This window comes from Bos grunniens, chromosome 11 (genome assembly GCF_055505025.1).
Source record: "Bos grunniens cultivar Pamir isolate PY7600 chromosome 11, Bosgru_T2T1.0, whole genome shotgun sequence".
Lineage (NCBI taxonomy): Eukaryota > Metazoa > Chordata > Mammalia > Artiodactyla > Bovidae > Bos > Bos grunniens.
The window spans coordinates 47,943,693-47,962,339 of record NC_141175.1 but is presented as its reverse complement, the minus strand read 5'-3'; the positions used below and the strand labels follow the sequence as shown (position 1 = coordinate 47,962,339).

Below are 18,647 nucleotides of genomic sequence, written 5' to 3'. Positions count from 1 at the left end.
TAAGTAAATCTTGAATGTCTTGAAAAAGTTCCTTCCTTCTACACTCCCATCACCTCCCATTTAGCAAAGTATTTCTCCTATTAGCAGTTTATGGTCTTTGGGTTGACAACCGCTTGAAAAAGGGTTCTGCACTCTGCTTCCAACCTCCTTCCCAGATTTATACCCTCTTGGTGTAAATTTGAGTTTACAACAAAGAGTAAGAAGCAATGATGGAAAGAAATATCCAAGAATGACAGCCTAACATGAAGAGAGGAAACTTTAATATAAAACCTATAGTCTGCAAAGAAAAACGAATCAGACTTAGATGGTATATATTTGTATTCTGACAGGCCCACCTCTTAACCATTTCATTCACTTGAATGTAGTGTGAACAAGTGAAAAGGATTCCCTGGTGGCTCAGATGATAACGAATCTGCCTGCAATGCAGGAGACCTGGGTTTGATCCCTGGATCGGGAAGATCCCCTGGAGAAGGGAATGGCAATCCACTCTAGTATTCTTGCCTGGACAATTATCCATGAGGTTGCAAAGAGCCAGACACAACTGAGCAACCCAGCAAGCAAACATGAACAAAGAAACCAAAAAAACAAAAAACCCTAGGGAACATTCTCAGCTAAGAAAATATTGTCTAGCTCACAGTTTAGCAAAGCATGTACATCTTGATAATAAATATCTAAATAGTGAATACTCACTTCCTTAAAACTATACCACAAAGCTGAATTTTCTGATTAGGTATATATGAAAAACTCATTAACAAAACCACAAATTAACATAGATAAGTTCCATTAGAGATAAAATTTCAATAATCAAACTAAAAAAATTATCTACACACTTATCAGTTTTTCCCCCACTTATCAATTTTATAACATTTTACAAATATAGTCAAGAAAACAAATACACCTATAAGAACAGTTAATTAGACTATACTCCCATATTTTGTCACTACACCCCACAAGGGGAAAAACAGGCATTTCCAATTAATTTGAGAATACAGATACAAGAGTTATCATTTTACTCACTCCAGGGTATTGGCTGGCATGTGGTGTAAGATTCTTAAAGGCCCACTGAATGTTCTGGTGAGAAGCCAGTTGTCGTGTAAATGCAGGAGACTGCTCACAGCAGAGCCTCAGAATGCCATAGTAGGCAGGCAGCATCCCACGGTTAAAAAGCACCACATCCTGATCATCATGGTCAGCAAGGATGTAATTGAAGGCAATGTTCTTGGTTACCACTGGGTTCTGAACAATAAGGCGGATATTCTCTGGACAGTCAGCACACACATTGTACCAAAACGAAAGCAAAGCCTGTTTATTGTGATTTGTAGCTATTGCTGGCTCAGAAAGTTTAGGCTGGAAAAGGTTCCACAAATCCATGAAATATGTGGAAAACATCAGCTTCTCAGTTTTGGAAATTAAACAGTAAGTCATAAAGCTAAAATAGGGCACTAGCTTTGTAGTGCCATGAACAGCAGCATCAACATAAAGTTTGGCTCTTGAGAGCAAACCAAGGAGCACGTTGTAGACCTGATGTAGGACTACTGTTGTGTCTGGACTGAGTGGAAGGTCACGGGTTGGGATGTGCAAAGACCTTGTTGACCGGAACATCTGGCGGAATGAATTGCTTGGTATAAGGGACACCAGAAGATAAGCTGCAGCTATAAAATGTAAAACAAAACTGTCAGATGTTTATAAGATATGAAATAGACTGAAGAGCAGTCATTAAACACAAAGCCACTCTTCCCTGTAAAAATCAAAATGAATAAAAATTAAAGAGACATGAACATCTCTTTTAATATCTTTCTGCTCTACCACTCGTACCAGAGAAAGATCCCAAGGAATGACAAAAACAGACGCCTTCCATTCTGTCACTATTATTTTTAAGTGGTGACAACAATTGCAGTAACTACTAGAAAGTTTTAAACCTCTTCTGTTCAGCTTTCCCAAGATACAGAATTTTCCCATTTGTTTTTATCATTTTATTTCTTCTCAGGGAGTAACATGGTTTAACAGGAAGAACACAGCATTTGGGGCCAGAAGACCTACGCTGTCTGACAGGGTCAAATATTTAATTTAAGGCCTTAGTTTTCTTCCTCCTTATCAATTATTACAAAATAATATTATTTTGTAGATAATGGTAAACTTACATTATAAAAATAGAATGAGATTTATCTAAAAGAATTTTGTAGTATAAATTATATATACATATGCCAATTAGAGAACACCAACTTTGGAAAATCTTTAGAAGTCTTCTAGGCTAACCCTGCGTGCAAAGAAAGAATCCCTACCTTCAACATATATCTGAAAAATGTTGTTAAGCCTATGGTATAATTCTGAGAGGATGACTCATTAGTTGAGTCCATCTGTAAAAGGAGTTAGTATGAGCTAGGTACTTTACAAATATTATCTCATTTAATCTGCACAATCATTCTCGACGTAAGTGATGATACATTGGAAAATTTGAATCTTGGAGAAGCAAAGATCAAGATCACACAGATAAAAAGAGGGGGACCCAGATTTTGACCTTGAGAAACGATGATGATGATGACAATGATAATGGTAACAAAAACAAGAACTGCTAAAATTTATCAAATTCTTAAATTTAACAACACAGCTTTATGTACTTGGTATTACTTTTATTATCTCCACTTTTACTCAGACTTAAAATATTAAGACAACCCCATTTTACACAGTTATGGCAGAAATGGAATTCAAACACTGATTGTCAGACTCATGAGTTAATCTTGTTACCAATATTCAATACAGAGCCTTCTCAAGGCATCTAATGGCTTAGCACAGCCCTTTGCAATACACCTACTAATTCTGTCTCCCACTATTCTACCTATAATTTGATAACTTCATTTGTACTGCCAAAGCAAATGATGTTAGGGTTTCTAAATTAACTGTAAACTCTTTTACAGATTTACTTCAAATTAGACTTTACTTTTGCGCAACACTCCATTTTCTATATATTTATCAACTAACTATACACTGCTCTGGTTAGTCTGTTTCAGTTAGGCTCAATTTGGTATGTGTTTCAAATATAAAAACTTGGCATGTAGGTGTCATCTTGAATAATTTTGTATAAAACTGCAATTGAGAAAAAAATTTTTGATTAAAGGAATTATTCAGTTTAAGTTAAATACTTTTAACCCAATATTTTATTATGAAAAAAATCCCAAATACCCTGAAAGGTTGAAAACACTCTACCAAATAATGGCCCATGGACCCACCACATAAAGTCTATAATTAACATTTTGTTTTGCTTTATCAGATACTTAACCATCTACTTAGTTCTATAAAAGTTCCGTGCTTTTAAATAAAAAGGTAAGTTCTGCTAGGGAGAAGAACACAACTTTTAAATTATATCTATCTTTGAGAACAAACATGAAGGTCAATGTGAAAGAAAAGACCATCTTTCTAAAAACTGCCTTGCTAGAATATAATTTAAGAATTCCCAGTTCTAGAGAACTTAGAATAAAACTTCCATTTCTACAAGGTAACTCAACTATTCTAGGCCATCTATCATGTCACCATTTTTCTTTTCTCTAAACATTTTAAACAGTTATTCTTTACAATTTTGTAGGATTTAAAAGTATTTCTCTGTAGCTTTTCTTCTACACGTTACCCTAATTCTTACTGAGTTATATTACTCTATTTAAATATTTGGCTCCTATGTTCAAACATTCAAAAGCATGCTTTCATATTTCTACAGTCTTCATTATTTTAATTTTTAAATGATGCATAACTATTTCCTATCTAAACATCTAGTTTTAATTTTTCACAATTATAACTAATGCTATTGGACATTCATATATTGGATGACTTACTTATACTAGAATCCCTGAAATGGTATTACGGAGTTGAAAAAGGGAAAAAAAAAAAAATTTAAGGATCTTGGTACATACTGCTAAACTGCATTTTATAAGGATAATATTAACTTACAAAGTCACTGCAATGTATGAGATGCTTTCTTCAGCACCATTATGTATGTTAGGTGTACCAGCTAGCTAAAAAGCTTTCCTTCCCTTTTTTTTGGGGGGGCGGGGGGCGGAAGGAGGAAAGGTGGTTCAACATAGGTTTTTAACTGTCTTATGGTCCGGAGTCAGGACATAAATACCAACCAGCATATGTGTCCGCTCTTACAAATATCCCATTACTGTGGTGTTGCCTAAACTGATAAGAAGAAAAGCCTACGAGCAGAGCACCACTGCCAATCCATGTGTACCCATGACTGACACATGTTCTCCCACTTCTACTGTGACATTATTACTACAGTACACTTGTAGTGTACCAACACTGACACATTACTTTTAACTCAGTTCCACACTTTAGATTTTAATAGTTTTGTCGTAATGTTCTTCTGCTTCCAGGATCTCATTTAGGATACACCAGATTCAGATGTCATGTCTCTTTAACCTCCTCTTGACTGTGACACTTTGTCGGACTTTCTTTTGAAGACCATAGTAGTTTTGAGTAGTGGTCCAGTATTTTTGTAGAATGTCCCTCAAATGAGTTTATGTGATGTAGAGTAGACTAAGGTTATAGGATTTGGGGAGGAAGACCACATAATGAAGTGCCCCTTGTATCACATTATACCAAGGGCACATGCTATCAGTATGACTTATTAGTGACACTTTTAACATTAATTACCTGCCAGAGTTAATGTTTGTCAAGTTTTTTGACTTTAAAAGTTATTTTCTCTATCTGTAATACTCTGTTCTTTGAAAGCAAGACACTAAAGCTGATACTCAAAGGGTATGAAATTACACTCCACCTTTGGAGGGGAAAGATATACAAAAATGATTTGGAATTCTTGTGTATGGGGGATGCGCCTCCTCATTTATTTGTTTATTCAATCATTCATTTGTATTAGCATGGACTCATGGACATTTATACTTTGGATTATGATTCAGTGCTATGTTAACTGTTTTTCGACCCAATGTGTTCCAGGTTTGGAGACTGGGAGATCATCAGGTTGATTCTATGTCCCTTCAACATATCCTTATCATTGTTTCTGGAGCATTTCATTACTTTCTGGTTCTACAAGATGCTCCAGGCTCATCTTGTTTATTCCCTGCCCCAGTCCTATAATCAGCCATTTCTCCCAGGAACTGTGATTCATTTTACTAGAAATGTTATTCAAAAACATGGATCTGGGTATTCGATGTGCTTGCTGCTTTCAGAGTGTCACTCATTGTTTGCGCTCTCAATAGAAAACTAGGAAATACAATTTTAATGACTAAATTGAATGATTAAAGAATTTTTAAGAATGAACCACTTTGATTTTTATTTAATACTATCAAAAGAAAACACTGTGTGTATTTATGAGCAGTTTCCTATTCTGTGAAATATCTATTTTTGCTATTTGTCCATCTGTCTTCCAAGATCTTTGCTTATTCCCTTCTGGCCTGGATACAATAAAGATAGTCATCATTTAACTCCCATAACTTTAGAGAATATTTTCTCTCAGCCTGTACTGTTTTTATTGCTACTTTTACCCTTAGCCTTCTCAAGTTATTTTTAAGACAAGATCTCTTCACTAATGCTGATCATGCTTTTGTGACTCTACCAAAAAAGGAAACAAAAATGATGGTGGTGGTGATGTCACCCAAGAAAGAGTTTCCTATACTTAAAAAAAAAAAAAATTACAGATATTTGTAAAATACTGTCATAGGTTTTCAAATACTAATAAAACTTTGGCCTTTAAAACAGTATTTCAAAAATAAACAAGAGTATCTCTAAGAGTCTTTTTGCATTATATACAATGAGCATACTATAATCACCTTAAAAACAAAACTTGGAACAACAAACGGTTTGTTAAATTCTGAATATTTGACTTACAAGTCCTGACTCTAGGATAATTGTGAGCCAAAAGAAACCGCTCAACCCAGTTTTCCATATTCTGTAGAACCCAGCTGTGCGCCAGTTTGTTTCGGGGTGTCTGCACTGCCAACCAATCCAGACACTGAGAAGGATTGTATTCAATCACCTACAAGTAAAATGACAAGAACAGAATGTAAGTCTAAGTGCGTGAGCAGTTACTCTTTCAAACTGACTTTTGGTATATACATTAGACACTTGAAAGCTAAAACAGTTTCCTGAAAACTAGAACCTGAAAGAAGTTTCACACCCATGTTTTTTTCTCCCATTTTTAAAGCAATTTATTTTTATTAACAGGAATATGTTCAAAAAGTTTTTCTCAATAGTTTACAAAATCAAATTATATTAACCAAGGATTCTAGCAAAGGACCAATAAGAGAAACCCAATGACTTTTAGGTCTTAAGTTTACAAACTTATTTAAAACTGTTTTCAGGGCTTTCTTGGTGGTACAGTGGACGGGAATCCGCCTGATAGTGCAGATGACACAGGTTCAATCCCTGGTCCAGGAAGATCACACATGCCACAGAGCAATTAAGCCTTTGCAGCACAACTACTGACACTTTGTGCTCTAGAGCCTGGGAGCTGCAACTGCTGAGCTCACATGCTGCAACTACCGAAGTCCAGATGTTCTAGAGTCTATGCTCAGCAACAAGAGAAGCCACCGCAGTGAGAAGCCCTCACATCACAACTAGAGAGTAGCCCCTGCTTGCCACAACTAGAGAAAAGCCTGTGCAGCAACAAGAACCCAGCATAGATAAAAACAAATGAACAAAATTAAAATTTTTTAAAGTATACATTAAAGTGCTTTAATTCCTTGAAGTTTCCATCTTTACTTTTCTTATTGTTTGACCAATCTGCTACTATAATTGAGAATGAAAACTAGCTCAGTATACTGCTGGAAAGATTTTCTTCATGGAAATCTAGAGGTTGGAAAATTAGGGATTGCAGGACAAATTCTGTGGTTTGCTTGTTTTTGAGTTTGTATTGGAACATAGCCATGCCCACTCATTTATATTTTGTCTATGGCTGATTTTATGGTAAAACAGCAGTTGAGTGGTTGACAGAGACCATATGGCCCACAAAACCTAAAATATTTACTATCTGGCCTATCAAGAGAAAAAGTCCACCAAGCCCCTAGACCAGCGAGAGGGCATTTCCAACACTCAGTAAGAAATTCTGTAACCTCAGCAGTAATTCTAGAAGAAAGGTAGTGTTTGGTGCTTTCTCTGTATTTTCTATCAACTACTGAAAGCAGCTAGTTTTTATTTCTAGGGCTTCTACCACTTCATGGAATCTTTGAGAGCAGGGGAATGGGAATGAGAACCTCATATGGACTAAAGGTTGTTTATGATTCTACAAGAAAGTCTTTAAACATCTGAGACACTAACTAGCCAGAAACTCTTCTTCCTTTAGATCTTCTGACTAAAAGCCATCTTTTCTTCTCTTGACCTGTGACTTACTAAAACCATTTTGAGTTACCCAAGCAAGAAGAAACTAGTACTTAAAATGGCAGCGATTGTATTAGAAAAATAAATACTAGAACATCTACAAGACTTACCTCCCATATCCTCTGCAGAATGTAAGATGCAAAGGGAGGCATTCCTGGAGGTCCACCGGCAAACTCCATTAGCATAGTCAACAATTTAAAGAAAGGATTGGCTGCCTATAAGACACATACATGACTGCGTATTTAGATCTGGTGAATCACTTACTTTTGCTAGAAAACAAATATAACTCTTCTACAGATCACATTTAAATCTGCTGTATTAGGTTAGAGAGATTAGTACTCATACATATGAACCTGAACTATCATAAATCAGCAGGATGAGCTCAGGATACAGTGTCAATTGTGCAGCAGCCACATGTAACAGAAAATATAGTTTTCTGGATGTCAATTTAGGGGGAAAAAAAACTCTAGTTAATGAGACAGCCATGTTTATAGAAAAGTTTAGATTAAAAGTTTCCTGTAGCAACTTTTGCTTGCTGAGGTAGAATTCATATTAATATTTGAAATGTATTCTCAAAATAGCTATAACATTTTCATTTTTAAAAAGATACATATTTATCCACCTAAGCAGAATTTTAGTTAGTTCACTTTCTTCCAAGGTACAATATGACATATGCTTCAAACCAAACAACTTTAAAGCTTAGTACCTAGGTGACACACTGATATGTTCAAATTATATGTTAATTTAACTGGGAAAATGACATTTGTGATAAGACATGAAGAGGTAATTCAATTTATTCAAGTTTTAAAATAGGTTACTATATAATGGGGGAAGCCTTGACAAACTTTTCCTCAAGAACAGTTAGAAAGGTTCATCTGAAAGCATGGTCAGTGCTCACAGTAATTTGAAAAACATGAATTAACAAATGTCTACATACCTCAGGAGTCAATTTTGCTATTGATGTGAAAAGCATAGATACAATCTAAAACAAAAAAAAAGTGGGGGGAGGAGAATTTCAGAATATTCTTCCAAAAATTACCAAAAAACTTTTGACTGTTTCTCAGTACTTACATGTTCTGCAAGTCGATTATTGTATCGACAAAGGCTGAAAATCAGATTACAAGTTTGTCTTATATTGATGCCATCACGAATATGTTGAAACAAGAAGGGAAATCCCTGTCAAAAGCAAAAGTTGTTCATTTAAGAATTGTTTTGTTATTTTTGGGATTATCAAGTGGTCTAAATATTAAGAAGGTATTACCTTTCCTCCTGTTAATGCCGCCATGTCAGTCTGTGACAGTGTCAAATGCCTGAAAGAAAACATTAGTGGAAATAAGTTTTTCTTTCCTCTATACTAATTTAGAGCCATTTGAGTCATGATACATAACAACATTGTTGATTCAGTTACAAGTATACCAAGACACCATCATAAAATGATTTTTGAACTTTCTGTTAGACTTGTTCATTAGACACCTTTTGGACAATTTTTTAAAATTCCAAGATTTATATATAGAAGTCCAAAGCTACTTTATTTCCGTTTAATTAACTCAATATGTTCATGCACTAAGATGGATTTAATTTAGAGAGCTTTTCTGACACGAGGACCTTTAAAACAAAGCAAACTTTGAAGAAATAAAGAATTTCACTTTCAAGTTTAAAATTACTGCATATTTCTTCAACTTAGTAAATAAAATTTCAAACACATGCAAAAATAGTGTAAGCATCCCAACAGTCAAATTACCAACTCATGGTCAGTGTTGTTTCATTTGTACCTAGTACTTAATCAATTTGAACTATTCTGAAACAACTCAGATATTGTATCACTGAGCCCATAAATCAATATATATCTCAAACATAAACTTCAGAAATGTAACACTACCATTATTCACACCTAAATTAAAATTCCTTATTATCATACAAGATCCAGTCAATGTACAATTTCCTCAAGTTTCTTAAAAAAAAAAAAAGTTATAATCTGTTTGAATCAGGATCCAAATAAAGTCCTCTGTTGCCATTGGTTGAAATGTCTTTTAAATCTCTTTTAGACAACTGGTTTCCCCTCCGATTTTGTTTTTATCTTGCAATTTAATCTGCTGAAGAGTAGGTGGTTTGTCGTGTAGAATTTCCCACATTTCCATCTTGCTGATTATATCCTCACTGTGTTGTTTTAACATATTCCTCTGTCCCCATATTTCCTGTAAACTGGTAGTTAAACCCAGAAACTTGATCAGATCTAGTTTTGACTTTTTAATTAAGAATACCTTGTAAGCGGTGGTATGAACTTTCATCACAAGGCACAATGAAAAGTTGTCCCTCTTTTTCTAATGTTTTCAGCCCACAATGATCAATTTCTAGATCCATTATTTCATTTGGGATACAAAATACTAGTATCCCAATTCCAGCACTACTTGCTCATTTATTAGCTCAAATACCTCTATGACGACGAGCGTGTCTCATTTACAATCTGGTTGCCATGAAGTATAATTCTTGCAGGTAAGATAAACACTTGATACTGTTCCTTTATTAATATGCTTTCAAAATTATCATTTGGTTTCTTAATATACTCCGAAGGTTGCCAATGATTTTTAAAATTTTGTTTTTAGGTATCATTATGAACTCATGGATGTAAACATCCATGACATGTTTTAGTCCACTTGCAGTTACTTCTTGTTATTATTGATGTTCAAGTTGTCCAGTCTGTGACCAAAGATACCTCAAGTTGACTCTTGAGACGTTTTAACATGACCCCAGCAGTCTTTGATAGCCTCCCTGCTTTTCAAAATGACAAAATGTTCAAGGCTTCCCATTCATTTCTTGCCCAAAACCTGGAACTGGCCATTTTCCTAAGGGACCTTCATTTTTTTCAGTGGTAAATAATATCTAGATGCCAGTGGCACTCATTGATTTTGGGTTGGACAGAGTTTCTAGACATTTTCAGAAAATGGGAGATACATAATACATTTTTTGTTTGCTTAAGACAAAATATACCATGAACTTTACTGATACTGCCAAATTCAAATTTAGTGTTGAAGAAGTCAAATAAACATTCTACAATTTTATATTGATATTTCTCCTCTTTTCTTTTTCTGAAAATCTTGGTTTCTAATGATGTTAACAATTATCTATTTACTTTATTCGATAACATAGTTTCAGAACAATAATTCTAGTTATATTAATACTAACAATATAATTAGCAAAACACTTTTAAGATAATTTTACAATTTTTCTTTGTCTTTCAGGTACATACCACTAAAAATTACAGTTAAATCAATGTGTTCTAAAGTCACTTTAATTAATTCTTCTCCAGTGTTTATGTCACCAACTCAATATACAGTTAGTTTCATTTATTTCAGTCTGCTTTTGATTTTTAGGGACTGCATTTTATTAAGTTTGTAATCATATAAAACATTCACATGATTCCAAAAATAAATCTAAAAAACAAAACAATGTACTACATTCAAAGAAGTCAAACTTCCATTCCTGTCCCCTCCAGTCTGTTTTCTCCTCCCCACAACCACTGGAAACTTGTTTTTAAAGTGTATTTTTAAAAACTTAGTCTTCAATTAAAAAAAAAAAAAAAAAACCCTCAATTCTTGTCATTTGCAGTACTTATGTTCTATACGGAGATGCAAACACTGAATTAGTGAACACCAAATCACTGCTTATAGGGAAAACACACAGTTTGTTCCTGTGAACATCAGGGTCATAACATTTTCATTGATAAATCAATATGTTACCTTGTGTCATATGTGTGCTTCTGTTTCAAGACACCTGATTTAATGTTGACCATTAGCACATTCTTGAACTTTGGAACAAACTAGATAGCACTTGGCACTATGTTTGGGACCATTTTTAAACAGCCAAATGACCAAATAAAGAGCATAAATGTGAAAAATGTGGCACATACTGCAAAAAAGTTTGTTTACAATATGAGAACTGAAACAAGAAGGCATAGTGTCACGACATCTGACCTCAGCTGGGGAAGTGTGTTGTCACATCAACTCCAAATTTTTGGTACATTCTGTAATCCACAAATGAATATAAAAGCTTCACAAGTATTGATTTGAGGATTACAAATAAATTTTAGTTAAGTAGGCAAATTTGCAAATTGGAGATCCATGTATAATGAGGCTTGGTTGTGCATGCACACACGCACAAACAAATGCACACGCGCACACAGAAACGAACGTGCACGCACGCGCGTGCGCACGCACACACACACACTTTCACTCATTTTGTCTCTCTCAGCCTCCCCTGTCTTAAAAAGTATCATACTGTAGGGGATTTTTTGGCAGTCCAATGGTTAGGACTCGGGGATCCTGCAAGCCAAACCATGCGGCCCCCAAAAAAAAAAAAAAGAAAATAGTATTCTATAGATACTTTTGTCCACCTTCATTTTTTTCACCTTAGTAATATCTATCCTGAAGATCTCTTCATGGTAATATACAGATTCCATATTCTTCTTTTTTCTGCAATGGAGTACTCTTATAGAGGGAATGCTGTTTCTTCAACTAGTCCCATCTTTGTGGACATTTTCAGTCTTTTGCTGTTTATAAACATTGCTTCAATAAATATACATCTTTCTGTATTTTGGGAACAGAATCCCAGAAGTGGGGTTGCTAGGTTAAAAGATGAATGCACATATAATTTTGCTAGATATTTTACTGTATATTTCTTCAATGTATATTTCTAACATGACTCAGAGGCAAAGTAAAAGTTTGGTACAAAGGACTGAAATACTTATGCTACAAGAGTTGATGAATCATGTTATTATTTAAAAAGAATTAAGTAACAAAGCCACTGAATTAAGAATGATAAAACAATTATGTAAAAAGAATAAAACCAAACATGCTTTAAGCATTTTGAATGTTGAAACATTTCACCTTTCTGAGCGAGACTGTTCAACCAAAAGAGCAACTAAAGCTATCATTTTTTCAAGGGCAGCTGGCCTGTATTTCTCTTCTGCCAGAGAGAGTATATCTTCCTCCTCCTCCTCCTCTTCTCCTTCTTCCTCTGACAACACTTCAACTTGAGGCTAGAACATAAACACAATTCATTTTTAATATATTCATTTTTTAACATTAGGTTGACAGCAAATAGCTTGATTATTTTATACAACAATGCAGGGTAGACAGTGGCAGGAACATGCATCATGAAAAATAACATTCAAAGGCCTAACTCTAACTTTAAAAATCTAAATGACACTCAGGACAATTTTAGATTTAACAGGCAGAGCTGTAAAGAACAATAATTCCCAATACTGTGAGTATTTACCTTACCTAAAGAGATAAATTCTTTAATAATAACTTTTTCTTATAGGTAAGTTCTTTGAAAGATAAATCAGGATCAAAGTTCATATGAATTGGAAAAAAAAAGTATTTAATAAAAACGTCAGTCACACAAATAAAGGAATCTATATTTGCAATTTTCAGAAAATCCAAACAGTAGGTATGTCAAAGAGATATTCATCAGAAGTTTGAAATGCAATACTGAACAAGTAACCACCTAGGCTGGAATTAGATAATAACAGTATATATCTGGAGAACCATGACCGCATAGTGGCTAATAGTTTTGTTCAAGAGTCTAATCAAGGATCAAATGCTAACTCACTGTTATCTAAAATAAGTTAACTTCTTTATGCCTCAAGTTGCCCATCTATAAAATGGAGATAACAATAGTACTTACCTCTTAGGGTTGCAACAAGAATTTAATAAGATAGAACATACAGAGCATTCAGTCCAATATGGTCATTACAAACAATATACAATTGATAAAATACTTTCAATATTATAAACAGACTAGCTACCTGAATTTTTGGAAGACATACAAATTTAATACAGCAAAGGGCTTTAAAAATACGGTCAGAAAAAACGTTCACCAAAACACAATATGCTGACGGGAAACTAAAGCAGGTGGTGGTCATTTTGCTACATTTATTGGTTTTGATCCTGGGCCATACCAGTGAAATGTATTACTTGATTGTTTCTTCTCTCACTAGATCCATTAAAAATATCAACCAAACAGACTCCTAAAATCATTTAATATCAGGGCTGCTGCTGCTGCTCCTGCTAAGTCGCTTCAGTCGTGTCCGACTCTGTGTGACCCCATAAATGGCAGCCCACTAGGCTCCTCTCTCCCAGGGATTTTCCAGGCAAGAATGAATACTGGAGTGGGTTGCCATTTCCTTCTCCAATGCATGAAAGTGAAAAGTGAAAGTGAAGTCGCTCAGTCGTGTCCGACTCTTAGTGACCCCACAGACTGCAGCCTACCAGGCTTCTCCATCCATGGGATTTTCCAGGCAAGAATACTGGAGTGGGCTGCCATTGCCTTCTCCTAATATCAGGGCTAGACAGGACTTAAAAGGAAATCTATTATCTTTCCATGGTGCAACTTGAAACCATGGCCTCTAAATATCCCTGATATGAGGCAGAACTGTACTTACATTTTCAGGCCCTTTGGTTCCCATGTAAAAATGTACCATTGTAGATATGGCTTGCAATGAAAGCAAAAACTGGCTCTAAAAACAAAAATATTGATTTAAAAATATAAACACAATTATGTTTTAAATACCAAAAATAAGTATATAATACCAAAAATAAACAAGATACAGTCTCACCTCTTCTTCACCCATTTTGGCAAATTCATAAAGGAAAGCAAAATATTCTGTAAGATGTTTACTGTGAGGCTTTACACCGTGTTCCATAATTAATAACAGAGTTCTCACAAATCGAGTGACACACGAACGACCACCTATATCTTCTACTGAAGCATCCATATCATCAGACCTGAAAACATAATTTTATGTATCTTAGAGAAACTATGAAGTCTGGGGATAGATATTCTGGGAGGAGAAATATTAAAATCTGAATTTATCATCTTTATAATTATGAATACCACCAATGATAGCAATACAAACAGTTGGATTCTAGTTCTCTCTCACTGAAATCAAAACAAAAAGACAAGTCAAAGTTCCTTGTAGAGGATTTCGAAAATGCAATTAAACAAAAATAAAACAAAAATTTTCCTCCTTGATTTATATTATTATAGACTTTTTAAAACAGGAGAACCTAAATATTTCAGTGTGGATATTTAAAAATACTTTGTAAGCAGGTAATCAAAAAACTTAAAATGTTCAGTTCAAAAGGTATACTTCTTACCCATCTTCCATCCCTGGTTGTAGATAGAGATGAGCGTGCACAGGTCTAAGTCTCTGAATTACATGGATACACAAACGCTGAAACATCTAAAAGTGAAAAGATATGACAACGTAAGAGACAAGTCATGTCAGGTAACAAAGATACTGAAAAATGAACATGATCAAAAATTCTGTTGCTCATTTATATTTTTCTCACAGATTATCTTTTGACATTCTAAAGCTTTCCTGGAGTCTCCACTACAGACTGAGGACAAAAGGTAGAGTTAGCTTGAAAAGCAATATTCAGTTTTATAATGGAAAAAGCAACAATAAACTATAGGTATTGGTAGTAGAGATTGCTAACTACAAAGTTTCATGAAACCTTCTTCACTAGTGGAGATACAGAAGAAACCTGGCATCCATTTCTTTCATAAAAGTGGAATGGGGAAGGGTATCTGCTTATCAGAAACTCAATGACCAAGAGAAAACAATTTAAGTTTATCAAAAAAAATATGAATTACAAATGTCTGAGGTGAGACTTCCTTGGTGGTCCAGTAGTAAGAATAAACCTTCCAATGCAGGGGACACAGGTTCGATCCCTTGTTGGGGAACTAAGACTCCATATGCTGCCGGGATACTGAGCCGGCACGCCACAACTAGAGAAGCCCTGTGTGCTGCAACAAACAGCCAGTGCAGCTAAAAAAAAGTCTAAGAATTCGCTAAATAAGATATACAAATAGCCAATAAGCATATGAAAAGATGTTCAATATCATTATTTCCAAAGGAAATACAAACCAAACCATGATATACTACTTCACACCCATTAGGATGGCTAAAATCAAGATGATAACAAATGCTGAAGAAGATGTAGCAAAACTGGAACCTTCATAGATTGCTGCTGGGAATGTAAACAGGTGCAGACATCATGATAAAAAATCTGACAATTTCTAAAAATGTCAAATATAGTGACCATACAACCCAGCAATTCACTTCTATGTATATATCCAAAAAAACTGAAAACATATGTCCACACAAATATCTATACACGAATGTTCACAGCAGTGTTATTCAAACTAGCAAAGAAGTGGAAACATCACAAATGTTCATCAACTGCTGAACAGAGAAACAAAATCTCATATATGGAATATTATTATGCAGTAAGAAGAAATAAATTACGGATATAAGCCACAACACGCCAGTCACAAAAAAACACATACTGTGTGATTTTCTTCAAGTGAAATGGTGAAAATAGGCAAATCCATAGAGATAGAAAGTAGATGAATGGTGGCCAGGGGCTGAAGAGAAGGAACAGGATAAAATGGAAGTGACTGCTCATATGTATGGGATTTCTTTTCAGGGTATTATAAAATTACAGACAGATAATAGTTGCATGTTTGGGAACAGGACTAAAAACCACTAAATTTTACACATCAAAAAGTTTTATAAGAATTATATATCAAGAATAACTTAAAGTAGCATCTTTCAGATTAAATTTTTGGTTTTGTATCGTAAGTGGATATATGTGTTTTTTCTTTCTTGTTAATTTTTCCATTGGTTTAAGAAAAATAAATTGATTCATGTGATAGTTCAGAATCTGTCACAGAAATAAGTTATATACTATTCATTTAACTTCAAGGCTATTACCGTACCCTACCATGGTTAGAGCATCTAAGGAACTGAAAAAGTATCAATACAATTCACATATCACACATCGATCCTGTGATCTCCAGAGTACAATACGCATAACTGAGAAAACAGGCAGTTATAGCTATCTTCCCATAACCAGGAAATGTGAATTATTTTAATCACTTAAATGGAATGATAGCTGATTTGCCAAGAGGCTGGTGAAAATAAAAGCAAAGTGACTTTTGTGGTAAGAGGTCAATCTTTTCAATGCTTTCATTGAATTAAATGAATTAAATGGGTTAAAGTATATTCATGGGCAAATTCAGAGTAATCAACTTGAAAACTACTACTTTTTCAAAGAAAATTTTTCTTACCTGTCTCACAATTTGATTAGGGCACTTAATTAGTATCTGCATTGGCCACCAATCATCATCAGCCATGCGGTCCAAAAACCACTGTAAGAAAATCATGTGATTTTTAATATTTAACCAATAATTGGGGATAAACATTACACAAGGATTTTAATTTTAACTGAAATTTGAATTATTTTAAGTTCTCACCAAAACAGATTCTTCGATAGAAAGTCTAAAATCTAAAATGCCTAAAGTCATAATCAAAGTCTTCTCAATACAGAATTCCATGGATGCCATTTATATTAGTGTACAACCCACATGATAACAACTGGCAGTGCTTAACAAAGTGGAATGTTATTTTTCTCTTAGACTTCTTAAATGTCACACTGTAGAATCTTTTGCTCCTATTAAATAAGATAGGATCTGAGTATGATTCACTTTTCCTGTTTAAAACCAATTTATGTCTCTTGATAACAAAAAACATTTTACACTTACTTAGCTTAGACAATTTCCCATTAATTTCAAGATATCTCTTAATCACATATTTAACTCCTTTACTGAACTGTACTGCTCATTAATGCATACATATAATTGCTGACAACTGTAGAGAATTTTAACTCCTTGAGTTCCAGAAGAAAATCCTTAGTGAAAAAACTAAAGTGACAACTTTATTTAAAAACAACAAAAACAAAACAAATTTATGACCTAATATAGCTTCTCCATCTACCAGTTTCTTAAAAATCATGAAGAAGAAGGGGAATAGAGGAGTATGTCAAAGAACACACAAAAGATGCTGTCGGTCAAAACCAGCATGTGGAAAATCCTGCAGAACAAATGACAAAGTGGTACGGAGGGGGGAAAAAAGGTAACTACAGCTGCTCTTTGGTATGGAGTCCCAGCATATACAAAAATCTGCAAATACTCAAGTCCCATAGCTGACCCTCTGTATCTGAGATTCCTCTGCATTCTCAGACTTAACCAACCACAGATTGTACAGTACTGTACATATCTACTGAAAAAAATCTACGTATGAGAGGACAAACAGTTCAAACCCCTGTTGTCCACAGGTCAACTATATTAATAGGTGAAAAAAGATTTATAAGACAAAAGCAAAATGTGGAAAGGATCTTGTTTGAATCCTAAGTCAAACAAACCAACTGAAAAAAACTCAAACTCTCTCTAAAAACCTATATGAAAAAAATCTTCAACTAATCTCATTGTACACTATGCTGCTGTCTCCCATTTCTGGACATTTATAAGACTTGCATTCCTAGTAAGATACATACCACTTTGCAAGACCATAAAAATGATAAACAATAGTAAGATGACAATATGGCTAAGTGATTATTACCAGTGTGCATATTATCCTAAGGGATATGTTACTCTTATAAGGCAATTCTGGAAAAGATAAAATAGGACATAAATTGATCTACTGGGATAGATTTTCCTATTTTCCTCAGGGGGTAAGGGATCTACTATTTTCCTCAGGGGGTAAGGGAGATATGTATTTTTTAGTATTTTCTAGTAACATGCAAAAGTAGTTAAGAAATATCTGGTACAGTCTTAAATCTTCTATACTTTTTCCTTCTGATACATGACAGGGAGAACACAAGAACTTTTAAATAACTTAAAAATCAATTATTTATTCAGTGTAATGAAGCTGATACACAATTATAAATTTCTCTTGGCTATCAAGTAATTTTAGAAATAACTGACACTGGGCTCTCTATGATTTATAATAGATAAAATAATTTTGCTGTAGCATCTTAAGAATAAAAGAAAACAAGAAACTGAATCTTAAGCTATGCATTGTTTTGTTGAATTATTCACCTCACCTCACAAGCTGCTTGACTATTATTAAATTGCTTGGTCAACAGTTCAATCCACTGAAGCATTGTGGGCTAAAAAAGAAAAAGAAGTCACTGGAGGTTTTAAGAGCTATCTGATAAATGACATAAATAGCACAAAAGTTTAAAAAATAAAATATGCACCTTTTCTTTTGAATGAATAAAGGTCTCTAGGACAAACGAAGTGCTTAACTGCAAGAAAAGACAAAGTTAAGCAAAAAAGATTTAATTATTTTAAAGTCATCAATTTTGAAGAAATTTTCTAAGGTTATACATATATTACCTTTGCTGTCATTAAAGACACAGCTTTAGGATCTGGTAATGTACTGGGAATACAACTACACAACTGCCACATAAACC

The 18,647-nt window shown here is 34.3% G+C and overlaps 1 protein-coding gene across 22 annotated transcripts in view; it reads right to left on the bottom strand.

Moving 5' to 3' along the window:
- The window catches only part of USP34 (ubiquitin specific peptidase 34), a 242,438-nt gene that overhangs the window by 20,967 nt on the left and 202,824 nt on the right, over positions 1-18,647 (bottom strand). For all 22 annotated transcript variants that reach the window (XR_015136757.1, XR_015136758.1, XM_086326450.1 and 19 more), the window contains 14 exons: positions 18,571-18,646; positions 18,432-18,479; positions 18,276-18,341; positions 16,462-16,542; positions 14,484-14,569; positions 13,943-14,111; positions 13,769-13,843; positions 12,210-12,361; positions 8,588-8,636; positions 8,398-8,502; positions 8,264-8,308; positions 7,437-7,541; positions 5,839-5,986; positions 1,018-1,652 (listed from right to left, as the gene is read on the bottom strand). Coding sequence is in view for 20 of the 22 variants with exons in the window: in XM_086326450.1 (XP_086182576.1) it covers positions 1,018-1,652; positions 5,839-5,986; positions 7,437-7,541; positions 8,264-8,308; positions 8,398-8,502; positions 8,588-8,636; positions 12,210-12,361; positions 13,769-13,843; positions 13,943-14,111; positions 14,484-14,569; positions 16,462-16,542; positions 18,276-18,341; positions 18,432-18,479; positions 18,571-18,646 (1,840 nt within the window). In the remaining 2 variants the exon portion in view is untranslated. The remainder of the gene's footprint in view (positions 1-1,017; positions 1,653-5,838; positions 5,987-7,436; positions 7,542-8,263; positions 8,309-8,397; positions 8,503-8,587; positions 8,637-12,209; positions 12,362-13,768; positions 13,844-13,942; positions 14,112-14,483; positions 14,570-16,461; positions 16,543-18,275; positions 18,342-18,431; positions 18,480-18,570; position 18,647) is intronic.